This window comes from Pinus tabuliformis, chromosome 1_1, assembly GCF_031772625.1.
Source record: "Pinus tabuliformis cultivar Carrire ecotype Pingquan chromosome 1_1, CPIR1, whole genome shotgun sequence".
Lineage (NCBI taxonomy): Eukaryota > Viridiplantae > Streptophyta > Pinopsida > Pinales > Pinaceae > Pinus > Pinus tabuliformis.
In genome coordinates, this window is record NC_142297.1 from 733755467 (window position 1) to 733776578 (window position 21112).

Below are 21112 nucleotides of genomic sequence, written 5' to 3' on the forward strand. Positions count from 1 at the left end.
ATGTCTGGGAAGTAGTTCCCAGACCCTAGACAAGACAATTGTTACTTCAAAATGGATTTACAAGATATAGCATGCAGCAAATGGAAGTATGGAAAAGTATAGGGTTCATTTTGTTGCTTGTGGTTTATCCCAGAAGGAAGGTATAGACTATGATATTTGCACCTGTTGCCAGATATACAACCATTCGCTTGATCATAGCCCTTGTGGCTTCACAAGGATGGAACCTACATCAGATGGATGTCAAGACTGCGTTCTTGCATGGTTTGATCAAACAAGAGGTCTACGTGGAGCAACCCGAAGGATTTGAGATTTATGATTGAAAATCTCATGTATGCAGGTTGAAGAAGGCTCTCTATGGGCTGAAGCAAGCACCCCGAGCATGGTATGAGAGGATCAATAGCTACTTGATGAAGCTGGGATTCATTAGGAGTGAAGCCGATTCTAACCTTTACTTTAAGGTTGAAGATGACAAGCCTCTCATACTGGTGTTGTATGTGGATGACCTCTTTCTAACAGGTGCAAACCCTCTCATTCACAAACATAAGAGGGAGATGGCTTCTGAATTTGAAATGAAGGACCAAGGACTTGAAGTGTGGCAGAAGCCAAGGGAAATTTTCCTATCTCAAGGAAAATATGTGGTAAATATATTGGAAAGATTTGGTATGATGGACTGCAAGCCTGTGACTACCTTGAGGATCTTAACTTTTAGAAGTTATATGGTAGTGACGTCAGACCAGACTTGGGAAATGCCTCTGAGTTTGAAAAAAAAAACTCATTCACATTGATGTTCTTGGTGAACCTCCGTCTGAACATATGTTTTGCAGTTAGCATTGTGAGCTCATATTTGGTTGAGCCTCACTGGATTGATGCCAGGAATCTTCTGAGATGTCTTCAGGACACAATCTCTCATGGATTAAGATGCACTGCCGAAGATGTGAGACTACTTGGATATACTGATGTTGATTGGGCAGGCAGTGTGGTGGACTGTAAGAGCACTTCCGGGTGCTGTTTCACCTTGGGATCTGCTTCTATATCTTGGATGAGTAGGAAGCAGAAGTCGGTGGCTTTCAACACCGCCAAAGCAGGATATATTGTTGCTAGCATGACCTCGTGTGAGGCAGTCTGGTTGCGAAAGCTCTTCAGTGAGCTGTTTGGATTTACATTGGATACCACTGTGATTCTCTATAACAACCAGAGGTGGGATTCGATTATTGAGGAATCCTGTATTCGTCGATTGCTCCAGCAGATAGACATCATCTGGGATATGGTAATTTGATGAGCAAGGATGCTCCATCGCATTAAGATGATGTACAGGTTGATACACCTTGTCAAAGCCCCGAGGAAAGATCTAATCTGTGATTTTCCTAAACGACTTGGAGTCGGCAAGAAACTCTTGTACAAGGGTCTTGCATGTTGCATACATTGAGCTCTGGGAGCTCTGAGGGCTTACGATTATTACTGTAGAAACATACGACCACAGGGTGACTCACCCTCCCCTGGTGGTGCACACTGGAACAAGATGATTCGCTCTCTTGTGGGACAAGATGATTCGCTCTCTTGTGGAACAAGATGACTCGCTCTCCTATGTAGCAGGATGATTAGTTCTCCTGTGAGGCCTGGATTGATGTGTTATCCTGTGAGGCCTGGATTGATGTGTTCTCCATGGCGATTGTAGCAGGATTGATGTGTTCTCCTGTGAGGACAGGATTGATTAGTTCTCCTGTCGAGGCATCCTACCCATGCAGTCTGAGACTCATGGGAAGTACCTCTCATCTGATCAATGAGTAGGGAAATGAAGTTAGGGACCATAGTAGTACCGATGGACGCATCGTTGTATCTATCGTACTCCCTACGCTAGGATGAACTCCATTGATCTGGGATCAATGATATTGGTCTGGGACCAGTGGTAGGAGTTGTACCATACTATGACGCTGACTTCGGGTTGGTTGAGACTGGTTTAGGACCAGTGGTACATGCCCCGAGACTGACTTCGTGTCAGTGCAGTACTGGTCTGGGACAAGTGAGAGTGGTACATACTATGACGCTGACTTCGGGTCGGTTGAGACTGGTCTGGGACTAGTGGTACACTCTCTGAGATTGTGATACTGGTCTGGGACCAGTGGTAGGAGTTGTACCATACTATGACGCTGACTTCGGGTCGGTTGAGACTGGTCTGGGACCAATGGTACATACTCCGAGACTGACTTCGTGTCAGTGCAGTACTGGTCTGGGACCAGTGAGAGTGGTACATACTATGACGCTGACTTTAGGTCGGTTGAGACTGGTCTGGGACCAGTGGTACACTATCTGAGACTGCGATACTGGTCTGGGACCAGTGGTAGGAGTTGTACCATACTATGACGCTGACTTCGGGTCAGTTGAGACTGGTCTGGGACCAGTGGTACACTCTCTGAGACTACGATACTGGTCTGGGACCAGTGGTAGGAGTGGTACTTACTATGAAGTTGACTTCGGGTCGGCTGAGACTGGTATGGGACCAGTGGTACGCACTCTGAGACTGACTTTGAGTCAGTGAAGGATGATACTGGTCTAGGATCAGTGGAGTTGTACTCACTATGACGCTGACTTCGGGTTGGTTAAGACTGGTCTGGGACCAGTGGTACATACTTTGAGACTGACTTTGAGTCAGTATGATACATCCTCGATCATTTCTTATTCTTCATAATTATGACAAAAGCAGAGCAGAACAAAACAATGCAAGAGCATAACAGAACAGAGCAAAACAATACATATCAGTGCAGGGCAGAACAAGACAAAGCAAAACAGGGAGAATAGAGCAGAGCAGGGCAAGGGTCAGGCTATACAGGGCAGTGCATTTGATGGATGAATAGTAACGACCGATAGACAGATTGCAGATGAAGTTCTCCATGGTTGAGAGGGACTGTTAAAATTGGCAACCAGGGCAAAACTTCATGTGGGTCATCTTATTCATGGCTGATAATATTTTTATTAGATTCCTCTCGTCGAGAGGTGTAGGATTGATATAAAGATCATCCGATTCTGATAAGTATTCATGGAGATATGAATTTATTTTGATTATGGAATTATTATCAGACCGACCTACAACTCATGTAGGCTCAAAGGCCCAACAGTCACATCTATTCACCCACCAACGTTGTGTATAAATATAAGAGGACTTTTCCTCATTTGGACTCACTCATCTCATCACATCTCTCTCTCTCTCTTCTACGCAGAAATGAGTCTCTTCTCTACTGCGCTAAAATGGGTCTCTCTCTCACACATGTGAAGCCGGAAGCTGTTGAAACTGAAGCTGCAACTACAGAAGTAAAGATTGACTTGCGTGGCCTAGAAGATCTCCTCTTTGGAACTGTGATGTAGGTTCATCTGAACCTCCTCTGAAAGCTGCAACTTGTGGTGGTGGAATGAAGTCAATCCGATGAACTATTTGCAAGATATCGACTGCCTTAGTTTGAAGCCGAAAACTGCTGAAACTGAAGCTGCAACTGCAGAAGTAAATATTGACTTGCGTGGCCTAGAAGATCTCCTCATCTGAACTGTGTTGTAGGTTCATCTGAACCTCCTCTGAAAGCCGCAAATTTTGGTGGTGGAATGAAGTCAATCTGACGAACGGTTTGCAAGATATCGACTGCCCTAGTTTGAAGCCGGAAACTACTGAAACTGAAGCTGCAATTGCAGAAGTAAAGATTGACTTGTGTGGCCTAGAAGATCTCCTCATCTAAACTGAGTTGTAGGTTCATTTGAACCTCCTTTGGAAGCTGAAACTTTTGGTGGTGGAATGAAGTCAATCTGACGGTCGATTTGTGAGATATGGTCTGCCCTAGTTTGATAATGAAGCCGCTAATGCTGATGCTGCTGATCTAGGGTTTTATACTGCTGATATGAATAAGATTTATTGTACTATTTCTCTCAGCTGAATTATTGAAGATAAAAGAAGATTTGATCAAAGGGTTTCCCCACACATTGTGGGGTTTGTCCCTGGCTAGTCGCCACATCTTGTGTCTCTTGTCTTGGCTTGTTTTCTGTCGATCATTTAATGTTATATCTACACTTTACTTTATGTACATGTGATTACTAATCAGTGGAATATAATAAGAAAAAGAAGTAAACTGTTATAAGCATAGAACATACCATAACTTAACAAGCAACCAAGTTGAAAGCAACTCGGACGTGGATGAGAAGACCATCTGTACATCAATGAAGAAGGAGGTGAATGTGAGTAGCCTTCACCAACACGAAGAGAAAGAAACGACCAAACTCTTCCATATAAAGGTGCAGGTCAAGAAGACTAAGATTGATGCTCTGTTGACTCAGGATCGTAGGTGAATCTCATTGCAGTAGAGTTGGTCAAGAAGTTGGGGCTGGAAGTTCATGATCATCCAAACCCATATCCATTGGGATGGGTAAATAAGGATGCAGAACTTTAGGTAAAAAAACAATGCAAAATTAGATTTTCTATTAGTGTTGATTTTATTGATGAAGTAGATCTGGATGTGGTTCCCCTTGATGTATGTGGAGTTGTGTTTGGGAGTCCATAGATGAACATGCGAAATGCAATATTTATGAGGAGAGCCAACCAATATCGTCTCATCAAGGATGGAAAATCGTTCATCATCAACGTGCATAAGGGCAAGTCAAAAATTTCACTAGTAAGTGCCAACCAATCCAAGAAATCGATTAGTTCCAGTAAGAAGTATGTTTTATTATTTTTAAGAGAAAGTCAATCTGAAGAGGAGCCAATAAGAAGCAAGGCATCCCTGGATGGGTGTACTAAGAAATAGAAATAACAATGGGAGGAGTTGTTACATGCATACAAGGATGTGTTCTGAGAGCCTAAAGGGTTACCACCTAAGAGAGAAGTGGAACACGAGATCCAACTGTTGTAAGACTCCCCATTGCCAAATATTGGGTTCTACAGGCAGTTTGTTATAGAAGCAAGTGAGGTGAAGAAAAAGTCACAGAAACTACTAGATCATGGTGTCATTCGACCAAGTACATCATCATGTGGGTCACCCATCATCATTGTGCCAAAGAAGGATGGGACTTGGCAGATGTGTATAGATTATAGGGCGTTGAATAAAATAACACTCAATAACATATACCCCCTGCCCAGGATAGACGATCTGCTAGATCAGCTGCAATAAGCAAAGTATTTCACCAAGCTGGACTTGAAGTCTGGATATCACCAGGTTCGAGTCAAAGAAGAAGATACATGGAAGTCTGCCTTCAAAACCAGACAAGGTTTCTATGAGTGGTTAGTTGTGCCATTTGGCCTATGTAATGCACCAACCACATTTATGAGATTAATGAATGATATACTGTGCCCTTTTATAGAATCATTTGTTATTGTCTATCTAGATGATATACTTGTATATAGTGCTACTTGGGAGGAGCACATTTCACATTTGATGCAAGTGCTAGAAACATTGAGGAAGCACTAGTTGCTAACAAATATCAAGAAGTGTGAGTTTGCATAGTAGTCGTTGGTGTATATGGGGTATGTGATCAATGGAGGAGAGATAAAGATAGATCATTCCAAGATGGAGGCCATCATGAAATGGATGGTGCCTACTAATGTTTCTGAGGTCAGGATATCCATTGGGGCAACACAATACCTAAGGAAGTTCATAGTCTCATTTTCTCATATCTCTCAAATCGAGAAACGAAATCAAATTCCGTAAAAAACCCATTTGATCTAACAAAAAATGCTTTCAAATGAGATATTTTCCACCTTTTGAAATGCTCCATGGAGGTCGTGGAACTTGCATAAATTTTGTTGAAGATTGTTGCTATGTGTTTCATCCATCATTGTGCTTCAAAAACCTCATTCCCATGGAGTCATAACCTGCTCTAATACCATTGATTCGAATCTTGGGGGGGGAGGCCCCCAATATCTAAAAAATTGAAATGCCAAAAAAAGATGAGACTGATCCAGATCTTGGGGGAGTCCCCCAAGATTTGAAAAAATGAAATGTTAGAAAAAGAGAGGAGAACACACACTGAACAAAACCACAAAAAACTTTTCATTAAAATGGAGAATTGTAAAGGCTACAGTGTGGTGGACAATATCTCCTTTTACAAAATGTGACTTGTTACTTCTAGCCTTTTTTAGTTACAATACAAGGGTATATTTCATGGGTGGGTAAATACCATGGGTGAATGAATACCATGGGTAGATGCCACTTCCAATACCATGGGTAAATTCCATAGGTGGACGAATACCATGGGTGAATGAATATTATGGGTGCATGCCACTTACAATGCTTTGGGTGGATAAATACCATGGGTGAATGAATACCATGGGTAGATGCCACTTACAATATCATGGGTAAATACCATTGGTGGATGTCACTTTCCATTCAGATAAAAAACAACGCATAAAGAAAAATTACATTTAAATGTGCTCTTAATTTGACACATTGTAACTTTTCATTTATTTTCAGAAGGCGACAAAATATATCATGACTAAGTGTCAAACACTAGTGAGGGCAACCATCACTAGGTGTTATCTATGTCTAGATAAAAACCACTTTCCCTGTAAATGACTAGCTAGTGCTTCTTAAGGTGACAAACTTCTACTCCTTATACATGTTTTCTTTTGTTTGAGGAAGATGACTTCTTAGCTAATTTAAATAAATTTTAGGTCTTCTTCGAGGATCAAAATGTAGCTTTAACTTAGATAATATCCATAATAAAGCCAATATTCGTTCTGGTCACTGCTTAAGTTATCTTTAATGGAGTTATGTACTTTCCAGTATCTTTTAGCCTTAGTCCCATATATGTGACTATTGACCACCTTTGGTTGCAATTTAATTTCTCATCCAAAAAATTCATCTATATTATCTTTTACATTTTTTGTTTTTAAGAGAAATGTATATCCCTAAAAAAATTATGAAACACTTCCCATTATTTTAGATGATACTTAAAGTAAAAAATATTTTGCAAAAACTCAAAACTTTATTGAACCAAGAGGCACTCTACAACCTAGCATGGGGTAGATGTGAAGCGTAAATGTTTAACATTTAACATTTAACAAATTTAATCTATTGAATTAAGGCTTTTGTGATCCATGCCAAGTTTTTGAGACATGTTTTCGGTGATAATCACATCAAAATTCATTTGTCGACGCGTTTCAAACCAACAAGTGTGGTTCATCATCAGGACAATATGAAGAATCATATCAAGACAACAAATGAAATAGAGAAACTGATCACTCCAACGGCTAGAAAGAAACAACTACTTTTGACCAAAAGAAACGACTACATTTGACTTGACTAATGTAGCCATTTCTTTTGGTCAAAAGTAGTTGTTTCTTTCCAGCTGTTGGAGTGATCGGTCTCTCTATTTAACTTGTTGCCTTGATCTGATTCTTCATCTTGTCCTAACGATGAACCACACTTGTTGGTTCGAAACGCATCGACAAATGAATTTTAATGTGATTATTGCCAAACACATGTCTCAAAAATTTAAAGTAATGTTAATGTCGGCCTAGTATAGGTAGATGTGTAGCGTAAATGTTTAACATTTAACATTTATATGTCAGCTAATTTATTAAAAAAACATTAAAAGTAATAAATAAAAAGTTAAAAGTAATATAAAGCCCATGTAAACATTTAAATGTTGGCTCAATTAATAATAGAAAGTTAAAGTTAAAGTCATTTTGTTATATTTTGATTTTGTTATTATATTGTGTATAGGCTTTGTTACCATACCATGAATCAATACCATGGCTTATCAATACCACATGCCAAAAAACCATAACTTATTTCACAATCAAAATATTTTATAACAATATGACACGATTCTTTGCCATGAATATTTACCCCCACTTTATCGTGGATATTATTAACATGCAAATAGGCTTTGTTACAATACCATGGACCAATACCATATGCCCAAAAAACACAACTTATTTCACAATCAAAATATTTGATAAATATTTAATTTTAGTTCAATTTTATAACATGTTTTAATTAATTATAAAAGGAAAAAGTTTCATTAGATAACTTCTATCCTCATGACTATAAAAAGATTCCCATAGAAATTAAATCAAGGTTTCAATAAAATTAAAAATGAGAATATTTTTATATATAAAAATGTGAAATATATAATATAAATAATATTACTAAGAACCAACATAGATCCATCTTAACTATGGATCCACCCATGAGAGCAAACAAATTGAGCAACAAGAATAGGGGAAAAATAACATTGTTTAAGGTTTTTTATTATTGTATTTTCTTTGACATGATTGATCCAAAATATAGGTCTAATATCTTACAACCAATTGAGTTTTTTTTTTTTAGATATTTTCTTAAATGCAATATCATAGAATCAAATTTAAGAGAGAGAGAGAGAGGGGGAGAGAGAGATGGAGTTGGAGGGGGTGAGAGAGGGAAGAAAGAACAAAGACAAAGAGAGATGGAGGAGGAGAAAGACATGGAGTGACAAGGGAGAGATGTGGAGAGAGCGAGGGGAGAGGAGGAAAGAGAGATGGAGGGAGATAGTGACAGAGTTAGAGGGAAGAGAGAGAGAGAGAGAGAGTGATGAGGGGGAGAGGTAGAGGGAGGTGGGAGAGAATGATAGAGAGAGGAAGGAAGAGAGAGGACTCACTAGAGAGAAGGAGAGAGAGAGAGGGAGGGAAGAAAAAAGAGAGGGAGAAAGGTGGAGAGAGAGGGGGAGTGATAAGGGGGGGAGAGAGAGAGAGAGAGAGAGAGAGAGAGAGAGAGAGAGAAGGGGAAGATAGAGAGAGAGGGAGAGTAAGAGAGAGGGGGGGAGAGATAGATATTGAGAGAGAGTGTGCATGTTTGAGGGTGAGATAGAGAAAGGGAATAAGAAAGAGACACATAAATACAAATATAGATATTATATAGTATTATATAACTAGCATAGATCCATCTTAACCCCGAATCTATCAACACTGAGAGTGATCAAATCTCTCGAGGTGCAATCATTTCCTCAAGTTTCGCACAAAAAAAGAGGTTTGCACCTCGAGAAATTTGATCCCTCTCGGCACTTGATAAATCTGACGTTAAGATGGATTTATGTTGGTTATATAATACTATATAATATTTGCATTTGTATCTATGAGTCTCTTTCTTATTCCCTCTCTCTATCTCACCCTCAAATATACACACTCTCTCTTCATCTCCCTCTCTCTCTCTCTTAACCTTAAATCTATCAAGCGTCGAGAGATCAAATCTCACGAGGTGCAAACCTCTTTTTTGAGTGCAAAACTTGAGGAAAGGTTTGCATCTCGAGAGATTTGATCGTTTTTGGCGCTTGATAGATCCGAGGTTAAGATGGATATAGGTTGGCTAAAAACTCTAGAGTATTTCAACTAATATTATCATTAAAAATTCCACATACCACTTAAATGAATGAATTTGAGATTAATGGAGAATAATTGCACTCAAAGGTAAAGATGTTGTAATGTTTAACATTTTGACGGCATAATAATAATAATAATAATAAAAACTTTCTAGTCCATGGTTTTTCCCATAATATTCTTAATCCATTATTTTTTCTATAGTATTTTTGAGTATTTCAACTAATATTATCATTAAAAATTCCACATACCACTTAAATGAATGAATTTGAGATTAATGGAGAAAATAATTGCCCTCAAAGGTAAAGATGTTGTAATGTTTAACATTTTGACTCGAGATAACATAATAATAATAACTTTCTAGTCCATAGTTTTTCCCATAATATTCTTAATCCATTATTTTTTCTATAATTTTTTTTTTGATATGGTTTATTTAAAGGCTAATAATCAAACCAACCTAGATTCATTGTGGTGAGATCAAATCTCTTCCCTTTCCACATTTCATAAATCCATAATTAAAATAAATCTAACTCATAACTAATTTTCGTGTCACTCTTAAACCTAATTAAAAATCATATATAATTAAACCAACCTAAATTAATTATAGAGATATCAAATCTCTTCCCTTTCTACGTTTCAGAGATCCATAATTAAAATAAATCTAACTCATAACCAATTTTCCCAACACACTATAAACCTAACTCATAACCAATTTTCTCAAACACACTATAAACCTAATTGAAAATCATATATATTACCTACATTCAACAAAGATACATTCGGCCCACACAGATATATATCAACTCGGAAACTTCTCTTCCTATCACTTCACCCTCCTACTCGCATTCGCCACGGCAATGGTAGTTACCTTCCCATTCTTTGTATAATTTTTGCTTGACTAGGGTTTCATATCGTGATACCAATCAGTCTTCGTTTTGCTTGGCTAGGTTTTAATGTTGTATCACCAATCAGTCTTGTCTGCCGTTCGAATCTGCTTCTACTTAGAACAGCCCTGAGAACCAATGGAGGTAGGCTATGAAAAGCGGATCAAAGAGAACTCCCACTGCTTGATGGGTGCGAATTCGTTCAAAACAATAGGATTTATAGCAGAGAAGAACAATGCTTCAAACCCACGGCGTTTGATATAGTGGTATCGTCCCGTAAGTGATAATGGTTGCTCCAACAACATCCATGAGGTCATTTGCTCTTCGAATTTTTCCATATATTCTGAATTCAAATTTGGAGAGAGGCTTAAAGTTTGGAGAGAAAATGGCTACATAGATGTTGTTCGGAATAGTTCAGTTCAAGTGGAATCTTAATCAAGTGTTACTGAGAGCGACAAGGGTTTACAAAATCGACAGGAGTATCGTACATAGGCTCTGGAAAAATGGTTGGAAGACCCAGAGGTTAGAAAGAAAGATCTAGGGTTTACAGGAAGTAGAAACGTCGGTCATGAAGGTTAACAAACTGGAGGAAGGTGAAGATGATGAGCCGAATCCTATTTGGAACAGAGAAGGACGAGGAGGAAGAAACGTAGGCGGAGGAGGTCAAAGGAGCTACAGTGTGTTTCTTCGGATGGGGCCGACGGTTTATCTGCTGTTCCTGATGATTGGAAGAGCAGACAAGAGAGTATGGAGACTCTGTGATATCGACTCTGAGAAAACAAGGAGGATGATTAAGAGCAGGATGCAGTCGGAAAAAAGAGCTATTGGATGCATGATAGGAACCTGAGTCTCCTTGTTTTGAGATAGCAGGCATCATAAGCATGGCTGTTAGCATTTTTTCACGAGAAATATTTGAGTAAAACTGGATGGTGTCAGCACAAGCACGCACAGGAAGTCGGGATTCCATTATAGAGGCATCGTATTCCAGGTATGAATTCTTAAACTGTGTTTGAATTCAGCATTATTTAAGGTTCTCTATTTGGATGGATCTATGCATGATATCATAAACCATTCAACTTAAGTGCATGGTTGTCTAATCTTACATATTCGAAAGTGTCCTTTTCAAGGTAGCAGCTGATTCATCTACATCGAGCTATCTTGATAGGTATTTTATGCAATTGATATCAACTTGACTGCCTTACCTGATCATAGTTCAATATTAGATTTGCTTATAGTAATACATTGGTTGTAAGTACAGTCTAATCATTGTAAAGCTTTGAAGTTGATCATGAAGGAATGCTGGGCTGTTGAGACTAGCTCGTTCGATGTAATTTGCTTATACTTTTGTTTTGGTGTTTTTTTTCTTCTAGTTCATTTTTTTGCGCAGCTAGAAAGATCTATATCTATATCAGGCCGACAATCTGGTACCAGTCTAGTACATACATTAATCCATCAGGATTTTGTTCAGGTTGTGTCCATGTCTGGGGTTTTCCCTACGTTTTATACACTTCAAATTCCTGGCTTCAGAATTGCAGAACTTCCTTGATCCTGAAACAGAACTTCCATGACAAACAAAAGCATTTGAAGCAGAGGGTGAGAGACCGGTTTTGTGTTCTGATCTCCTAACAGGCTTTGATCCTATATTTATCATCATAAAAGCTACCAGTAAATAAATAGTGCAAATATTAGACCATACAGTAAACTGGCACTCCATGCAAGCTATAGTAGAGAAGACTTGTAATCGTTTTGTTAATAGATGCACAGCTTCTCTCATCCGTTTTGTTTTTCATTGAGCACACGAGGTTTTCAGGGCAAATATCCTCCCGTTTCAGTTGCAGCACTGGGCATTTCTGATCCCACAAGTCGTCAAGCACCTGAGTCTCTGAATGGGGCTGCAGACAATCAATGTTACCCTTGTCAGCTGAGGGGTATGCTCGTTTACTGCACTGGTTTTTCTATCCAGTGTAGAACTTACTAGAGCAAACTATAGTTCTGTTGCTTGGTTTGCAAATGAAGTGGTAATCTTTCTACTCCTTCTGTAGAGAAGTCTATTTCTATTGCTAGACCTTTGATCCAGTTTACTTTATTTCAGAGGAAGCAATCTTTACTGGATGCTACTTCATTCAATATATAAGCTATGGTTTCAGACTATCTATCAATTACTATTGAATGGTGAATATTGGATCTGCAAAAATTAATTCCCTTGACCATGCAATCCTTTCTGCTTGGTTATTTGTTGCCTTCCCATTTGAATTTCAGATTATTGAAAATAAAATTTGGTCTTTATTATTTCTATTGATAACACCACCAGTACCCTAACATGAGTTTGCCCTAGAAGCATTGTCAAATTTAAATTTATACCTCTTTGACAGAGGTGGGTTTGAATGAGACTGTGGACTGCTTGTACCCAAATCTGCCCATTCATGCAAAACAGAATCCGATCTTCTTGGAGTGGGAGATAATATTCTGTTCAAAAGGAGAAAGACACTTGAGGATATCTTGGGTATCTTGGGGGATGTGCTCCTGTGATTCTTGGATGGGTCTCATCTGATTTTAGCTCAAATTTGGGCTGGATCCTATAGCTGTGCGTTAATTATTTTTGGGTTTGGTTTTTATTCTCTTATAGTTTTTAAATAGGTCATAAGTTAAATGACATGAAAAAGGAGTCCTATTTGCACTCTGCAGATGGAACTTAGATAATTTATGGTCCATGGACCTTTTGGCCATTTGCTTGAGGTTTCTTTAATTTGCCTATGGAAAAGTGCAATTTCACTAAAATTGGCTGTTCATTTTGACCATTCAAGTGCTGTTGGATGTTGAAACAAGATATATAGCTATTCTCTTTTGCTTTTTAATATCTCGCGGAAACCTCAGTTTTTCAGTGATAACCAGATGAATGTTGCAATGTTGGGTCTAGATCTTCTTCCAAAAAAAACGTGAAATTCTTCTTTGAAAAGGGGTAGGTATGCTTGCCTGCTTGCCTTCTACTCTCCTCCTTTGTGTGGCCCAAAAATAATAATACTAAATTTGTTTCTATTGTATCCTTTCCCATGCTATCCCTACATGGTTCCATGGAATTGTTTCTATGACTATATCCTATGCCACATATGTCACATCGTTTGTGAGGATTTGTCTATGATAACATATAAGCCCGAATATACTATGCTCTTTATATCAATGGGGTGGCGAGATGGGTAATGGCCCTCTTACTAACCGTAATAGTTGATTGCTTGTGGGGCAAGTATGTTTACATAATCGACCTTCCCCTCTACTGTGTGGTGAAAAAAAATTTAATTGGCAATAGTCTGTGCTATACCTTTCACTTGTTATCCTAACATATTGTTGAAGAATTAATTGTTATTGATGTCAAAGGGATGTCTAGTTGAAAAAGAAAATTGCATAGGCTTAAAGAGGAGTTTAAGCCCTATCCAACAAGTATTTGCATGCCTCCTAACTCCTCATTGAAGAGAAATTAAATTTTCAAGTTCAAATATATCTATTTCTGGAAGATAGGTTCATATCTCATGAACCTTGTGAAGTGAAGAAGAAGCACTGGTTTTGGTTTCTGGTTTCTTTGGGTTTTGGGTTACGGTTTTTAGTGACACCTTTGATCAGATTTTGAGGTTTCCTTTTGAGCTATCCTTGGAGGACAGAACTTGTGTTAACTCTAGCACATATCTAGTCCTAAATTTGGCCAGGCATTGGAGGAATTTTGGCTTATCTACAACTCAGAATTTTGGCCTTGTTTAGGCCTATAGCAGACTAGAGTTGGGCCCCTTTATGTGAATTTCAGCCCTCTGGAAATTCAAATTCTAAGGCCTGCGAAATTTGACCCCGAGGCCAGAATTTTGGCCCCATTTTGTGGCCTGTGTTATCTCAATTTGAGACAGAGTTTCGGCCTCCTGTCACAGCTTGGTTCCTGAAGCAAAGAGGTATATTTGAACCTGGTTTTTTAACCTTATTTGGAGTAGGCTTTGGATAATTTTTTGAGGAGACCTTGGGTTAGTTTTTGGACAAACATTGGATCAGTTTTGAAGACCTTTGAAGCAGCCCTAGAAGTGGTCTCTTGAAGCAAAATTGAAGAATCTTTGTGAAGTAGACTTGGAGTGTTTTAGAGCAGAGTTTTAAGTAGACTTGAAGAACCCTTTTGAACAGACTTTGGGTCCTCTCTTGGAGCAGATTTTGAACAGATCTTGGAGCAGAGTTTGAACAAACCTTGAAGATTTATTGTAGCAGCCTTGTTGGAGCTTTCTTGACCATTTTTTGAAGGAGACTTGAAGGTGTTTTTGGATAGAACTTGGTGACTTGTTGAAGCAAACTAGAAGACATCTTTGTGTAGCAGACTTTGGAAGAATTCCATCTTCATGTAGCAGGCTTTGGAAGAATTCTTTGAAGGATTTCGTGCAAATCTTAGAAAAGAACTTGAAGGCATCCTTGGGCAAGTTTTGAAGCATCTTTGAAGCAAAATTTGGGAACCATTTTGGAGAATTTTTTTCTCCATAGATGTCCTTTACCACATGAATTGTTTAAAGATGCTCTCCATATCATTGATCACTCTCTTTTGTGCGAAAACAATGGAACTTTGATAAACAAGCATGGTCGAGATGTTAGATTTAATGAATAACATTCTGCCTCCTACGGGTAGTGATTTGTTTGCCCCATTGCTGATTCATTCCTTATTTTATCATAAGCATTTATTTAATTTTTTGCAGTATGCCTTTTATCTGATAGAGGAAATCTTAGGTAAAACGTATGCATAATATCTTCTTTTAAGTCTCAACATCGTCAGGATTTGTCTTTTTAGTCCCAACATTGTCAAGATTTGCCTTATAAGTCCCAAGCTTACATTCATGAAAGAAAATTGATTTATCTCTGTTAATGGTAGACGATCTGGCCTATGGGTCTCTTAAATATTTTGATGGCATTGTTTATTGCTTCAAGTTCTTTTGGATTGGGAGATCCTAGAAGTAGTGTATAATTCAATGTTATCAAAACCATGCCGGTCATTGAATTGGTAGACCCCTCGAACTGGGAATCGGTAAAAAAAACAAGACAAAAAAATAGATTGACCAAACATACTTAAAGTAATAAAAATAAACCATATATATTCGTGTGCATCCATATAAATTCAAGCGATTTATATGCAAATATGATTTTTTGTTTTGTTTATATGGCAAGATTGCATAATACAATATAGCAAGATTGCATAATACCAAAATAGCACTAGTGTAATGCATCTATGAAACAAAATACATCAAGATACAGGCTCTAAATGGCCTTTGGAGTCCAAAATTAAGCACAGTACTCAACTTCTACTTGCATAACCACTTCGTTCACAAGACGAAATAGTAATCGCGCATCCTTCACCTGATTAGATGCTTCTACAAATTTAAAAAACATGATGTCTTTTGGGCAAGCATTTAAGAGATTTAAAATGATGCAAGTACTTCCATCAATCCATCTGCCAGACATAATTGTGCAATGTGCACCTTATGTTGGTCCATGAGTGCTTGAACTCTGTAAGGTACTCTTCTATTCTTTGGATCTTGTTTTGTAGAAGTGACCCCCTAATATCATGAGAACTAGGGCCTTTGAAGCCTGAATCACATGTAGCCATAACATTAATTAGATGTTGATAATATGGAGAATTAGCAACATTGAAAGGTATTATTGCATCATACCACCATCTAGCAATGCATTTCCAATCAACTTCCATCTCTATTTTCTTCCATTTGGCATCAATGGTGGGTTGGGCACCAGGGGTGGTGTGAGGTACGAAGAAATAGTCAAGATTCTTTGCACATGGCATTCTCAAAGTAAATGAACTCAAGCCATAAGTTCATCACCAATTCTAATAGGGAAACTAGAGCAATCTTCAAAACTTGGGATATGTGTTTCAAGATCATGGTCTATGAAAGGAGCATCATCATTTTTACTTTTGCCGATGTCCTTTTTAACTTTATTGTTCTTGCTCATGCTCTTTTCAGCCAGGTAGGCTTCCATAAAACCCATCTTATGATTCTTTAGGTCATCAAAGACTTTTTTACAATGTTCTACTTGGCCTCTGCAATGAGCTATGTGTTCCTTAATCCTATGGATCCCCCTACCTTTAATGACCTTACCACAGTAGTTGCAAATGTTTTTGAATTTTCCATCGCAATTCAATTGGCAAGCTAACTATCTTGAATCATTCTTGCTTTTAGGGGCAATGACAACCATACAACAACAAAAAATAATCTGCATGCAAAAGCCTAGCATTTCTTACTTTTTAGCGAAAAAATTAACAGAAATACAAGAAAAAATAAAATAGAAATTTGCATAGAAATCCCTAGCTTTCTAGGGTGAGAAAAACAATGATTTTCAAGAGATACAAATAAAAATTTAAATAGAGATCTGCACAGAAAGCCCTAGGTTTTTTTTTTTTTTAAAACTGGAAACAAACAACAATTTTTAACAGAAAAATAGAAGCTGATTAGGTGCCTTGACATACTTGGAGAAGCCTTCCAAAAATTGAGAACAATAGTTGCTCCAAACAACAGCAAAAATCTGCTCTAAAGATCTACCCAAAACCCCCCTTCAGTCACCCTCCAAAAAAAGCTAAAAGTCAGCCCACATCTTTGAATTTTTTTTTTTGAAGCAACTTTTAATTTCTTTAACAAACTTTTCTAGCTTAGCCCTTCAACCAGCTCTTCAAATCTGCACAAAATCCTCCTAAGAACAACCCTACAAAATGGCAAATATCTCTCTAAAACCCACTCAAAAATCTCAACTCAAGATATACAAGAAGCTTGAATGAATAGTGTGAGTGAAATACATAGGGTGAGGGACTTTAAATAAGTTTTAGAGGGACTGGAGTTTCCATTTTTGTGGGCCAATATCCAAGTAAGAAAAATTAAAAAAAAGAAGCAAAACAAGCCCCTCTTATTGTGTTGTATGTGGCCTTATTGAACCAATTGGTTCAGTGAAAATGGCTAGTTAGGTATCAGATTAACCAAAAATAGTTTGTGAGGCTAGTCCGAACCAATTTTGCCCTCCAACCAGTCACACTAGTCAGTTTAGACCAGCTCGGTCCGGTTTTGAAAACACTAGAATCATCTTCAAATTGAAAATTGGAAATAGGGCCAGAATTAGATGGAATTTTTGAACCTCCAATTGTTGTGATGATGGGGCATGAGAGATTATTTTGCGGAGTGTGTTAATTTTATTAACCTTGACGACTGGCAATTTATTACGTAGCAAATCACTTGTTGTAAATTTATTAATTGTGGATTTGTTGAATAAAAACATTGTTGGAAGTTTAATAGGTAAATAAAAGATAAAAACAATGGAAGCAAAATTTTACATTCTCATACACATGCACATACAAAATTATGCCTTTCACATCTTTTCTTTGTTAACATTAGTTTTATAACATACAAGGGCTTTCCTTCTTGGGAAATTGTTAAATTTGGCAACTAGGGCCAAACTTCGCATTGGACAACTCATATTTTTCTTGGATTCCTCTCTCTGAGAGGTGTAGGATTGATCTAAAGATCATCCCATTCTGACATGTAAAAATGAAGTTATGAATTTATTTTGATTATGGACAAATTGTCAAGGTCGGCCAGCCATGAAATTAGGCTTCTCCAGTGTTCAACGTTGCATATAAATACAAGGAGCCTCCTCCTCATTTTGGCATAACTCTCATTCATCTTTCGCTCTCTCATCTTGATTGGGTATTGGTTTCTGGTGCAAAGGGAAGACTGGTTTTTCTAGTTGTCGCGTTGACCAAATTTAACCAAAATTTCAGGAGGTTGACTTTGATTAGCGTTGACTAGCATGGACCCTATTTGATTGCGGTTTTGTGAGGGAGACTTTTGTTTGGGTAGGCCGCAATTTTGGGCACGAAAATCGAAGTTGTTTGACTGGTTATTTTTAGATTGTTTTGGGTTGCATTATCTTGCTGTTGGAGGTCAAGTTTGACCAAGGTTGACAAAGGTTGATCGAGCTGTTTTCGAGGTCTATTTTAGCCCTGTTGACCAACGTTGACTTTTTGGAGGGCTTTCTGTTTTTGTTGTTTTGATTGTTCAGATTGGGCAAGTGAATATTGTAAATTGTACTTTCTCTGTTGAAGTTTTGAAGAATTATAAGAAGAATTGATCAAGGGTTTCCGAATTATAAGAAGAATTGATCAAGGGTTTCCCCACATTGGGGTTTGTCTCTGGTTGGTGCCATATCTTGTGTCCTCTTGTGTTGTCTTGTCTTCTACTGTTATTGTTTATGTTCTATCTGCATTTTACCTAAGTCACTTGACACGGGAATTCGAGATTCATAGGATACAGGGATTTGAGTGTCGGATTCAGACACGTTGACCCCCTGAAACATGACACTTAAGATTCGTTATATATATATATATATATATTTTAAAAATTAGATAATTCTTACACAAATTCTCATTAATGATACAAATTCATTGATTTCAAACATAGATCTTCATCTAGATGTTAGTTTCACTGTTTACAAAGTAAGTTAGTAACATTATAGCATGCATAGTACATACAAAATTCAAATATTTGCATAAACCCTCACAAACCTCATAAATCCTCCCTCATAAACCTCGTAAACCCTCCCTCATAAACCTCATAAACCCTCACAATTTTGGGATTTGAATCCCAAAATCAGGACACGACTGAGATTCGATGGTGTCCTGTTAGGACATGTGGTGTTCATTTTAGGATTCGAATTCCCATCGAATCATGTCAGATTCGTGGGATTCGGACACGTGGCTTGTTTTGGACGAATCCTGTTTGGGATTCGAATCCCAAAATCAGGACACAACCGGGAGTCGATGGTGTCCTGTTAGGACACGTGGTGTCCCATTTTAGGATTCGAATTCCCATCTAATCGTGTCAGATTCGTGGGATTTAGACATGTGGCCTGTTTTGGATGAATCCGATTTCATAACATTTTACTATCATGATGATGTCATTGTTGAACTGGATATTGTTATTGGGCTAATAAAGAAATTGAAGTAAAATTGCTCTAAGCATAGAACATACCATTGCTACCTAAAATTAACATGGTATCGGAGTTGAAGTGAAGATAAAGCCCAAGCAAGAGTGAGAAGAGCAATCACCAAGAGGAGCAATCATTGGTCAAAGACAAGATTCAATGGCTTCCACATCTTATTTCAAGTCTGATGATAAGCTTCATGATAAGTTTGATTATCATGCATGGAAGATGTCTCTTGATTTGACATTAGAAGAGCAAGATGTGATGGATTATGTGCAAGGAAGGATTTCAGAACCTCCTTCTAATGCACCGTTTGCTAAAACCAAATACAAGAAGGGTGAAGTCAAAGCCGAGAAGATCGTCAGGGATTCTATTCATAAGCATTTAGTTGCTTCCATTTCCTATTTGAACACATCAAAGGAGATATATGACAGGGTGGTTGGCATGTTCAAATCTAGCAATGCAAATCAAATTCTTTTCCTCAAGAACAAGTTGAAGGATATAAAGAAAGGAAGAAATGAAGATATTCAATCCTACTTCATGAGGATTACAGAGATAAAAAATGATCTTCTTTTGATTGGAGAAGCTATTGCTGATAGGGAGCTTACCCTCATTGCCCTTGGAGGACTCTTTGTGAATGGCATGTGTTCAACACTACTATTCTTAATAACGACAAGATTCCAGGTTTTGAAGAATTGTTGACTAGATGCTCCCAAGAAGAAACAAGGATGATGGAACTAGATATGTCTTCAAATAAGAATGATCTTATTGCATTCTCCGCTCATGCTAAAAAGAAGAACAATGTAGGTTCAAAGAAGCAATGTCAAGGGAGACCGGGTTTCAAAAATGGAAGGGAAGATGCTTCATTTGCAACAAGTTTGGTCACTATGCTAGGGAGTGTCCTAATAGAAGGGATACACCTCATGATGATGGCAACCACAACAAGAACAATTTCAGGGGCGAGAACAATCAAAGGAATTGTAGATTCAACAACTGAGGTAAAAGGAATGCTCCCGCTTCTCATCAAGGAAATGGTCGCCGTCCCAAGAGATCAAGAAACACTAGGTATGATGAATCTATTGTTGTTGATAACAAGAAAAAAGAATTCTATCTTATATCTGCCCTTCCTACTGCATCTCCTCCAGACACTTTGGGAAATTGGTTGATTGATAGTGTTGCCTCAAGGCACTTCATCGGGTATAAGGAAGCTCTTTTAAATTTGATTGAAAGGGATACAAATTTAGAATTATCCTTGGAGACAATGTCACCAATCCTGTGAAGGGAGTTGGGAATGTTACTCTTCAATTGGATCAGGGTAACACCATTAATCTACAAGAAGTACTATATGTACCTGATCTAAAGAAGAACCTGGTATCTATCTCGGCGATGGAGGACAAAGGATTTAATGTGTCATTCATCGATGGAAAGTTTGTTGGAAAACATTAATAATTCCAACCACCAACATTGAATGCAGGGTCTAGCTTCTTTTGGAAAATTCGGCGGAAGTCTCAAGAGCTAGATAACTTCCTAAAGAAGCTACCGACTCCAGAAACTTCTCCTCTGTATATAAAAATCCTCTTTAGCAATCGAATCAGGCAAGTGTTATGTGTTTTGTGTTTAACATGCTATTACTTCCTCTTACCTTATTTTCCTTTCTTGATCCAATTCCAAAATGCTCCAAGAAAACTCTAAGTGTCCAAGAGTGAGAGAGAGAGAGAATAATGAGAGAGCTCAAAAATTGAACTGAAAATAGGTTACCAACTAATCCTCACAAGAATTTTTATTAATGAGGCCTCTATTTTCTTCATTTTCCATTATATTCCTTGACTTTCCTCCTCACATGCAACATGTGACCTTTGACCTCATTTTTCTCCTAATTTTCATTATTTTGATAAATAAATGTGCCAAA

At 38.0% G+C, this 21112-nt stretch overlaps 1 protein-coding gene across 8 annotated transcripts in view; it reads left to right on the top strand.

Annotated features, from left to right (window-relative positions):
• Window positions 1–10109: 10109 nt before the first annotated feature.
• Window positions 10110–21112, top strand: part of LOC149216047 (uncharacterized) — a 241806-nt gene continuing 230803 nt past the window's right edge. Inside the window, exons 1-4 of one of the 8 annotated variants that reach the window (XM_089392682.1) lie at window positions 10118–11200; window positions 11340–11377; window positions 11471–11539; window positions 11681–12140. In XM_089392682.1, coding sequence (XP_089248808.1) covers window positions 11969–12140 — 172 coding nt within the window. In that variant the 5' untranslated portion in view covers window positions 10118–11200; window positions 11340–11377; window positions 11471–11539; window positions 11681–11968. Of the gene's footprint in view, window positions 12141–21112 lie in introns of all 8 variants that reach the window. The other 7 variants (XM_089392678.1, XM_089392685.1, XM_089392684.1 and 4 more) reach the window with 7 other exon arrangements.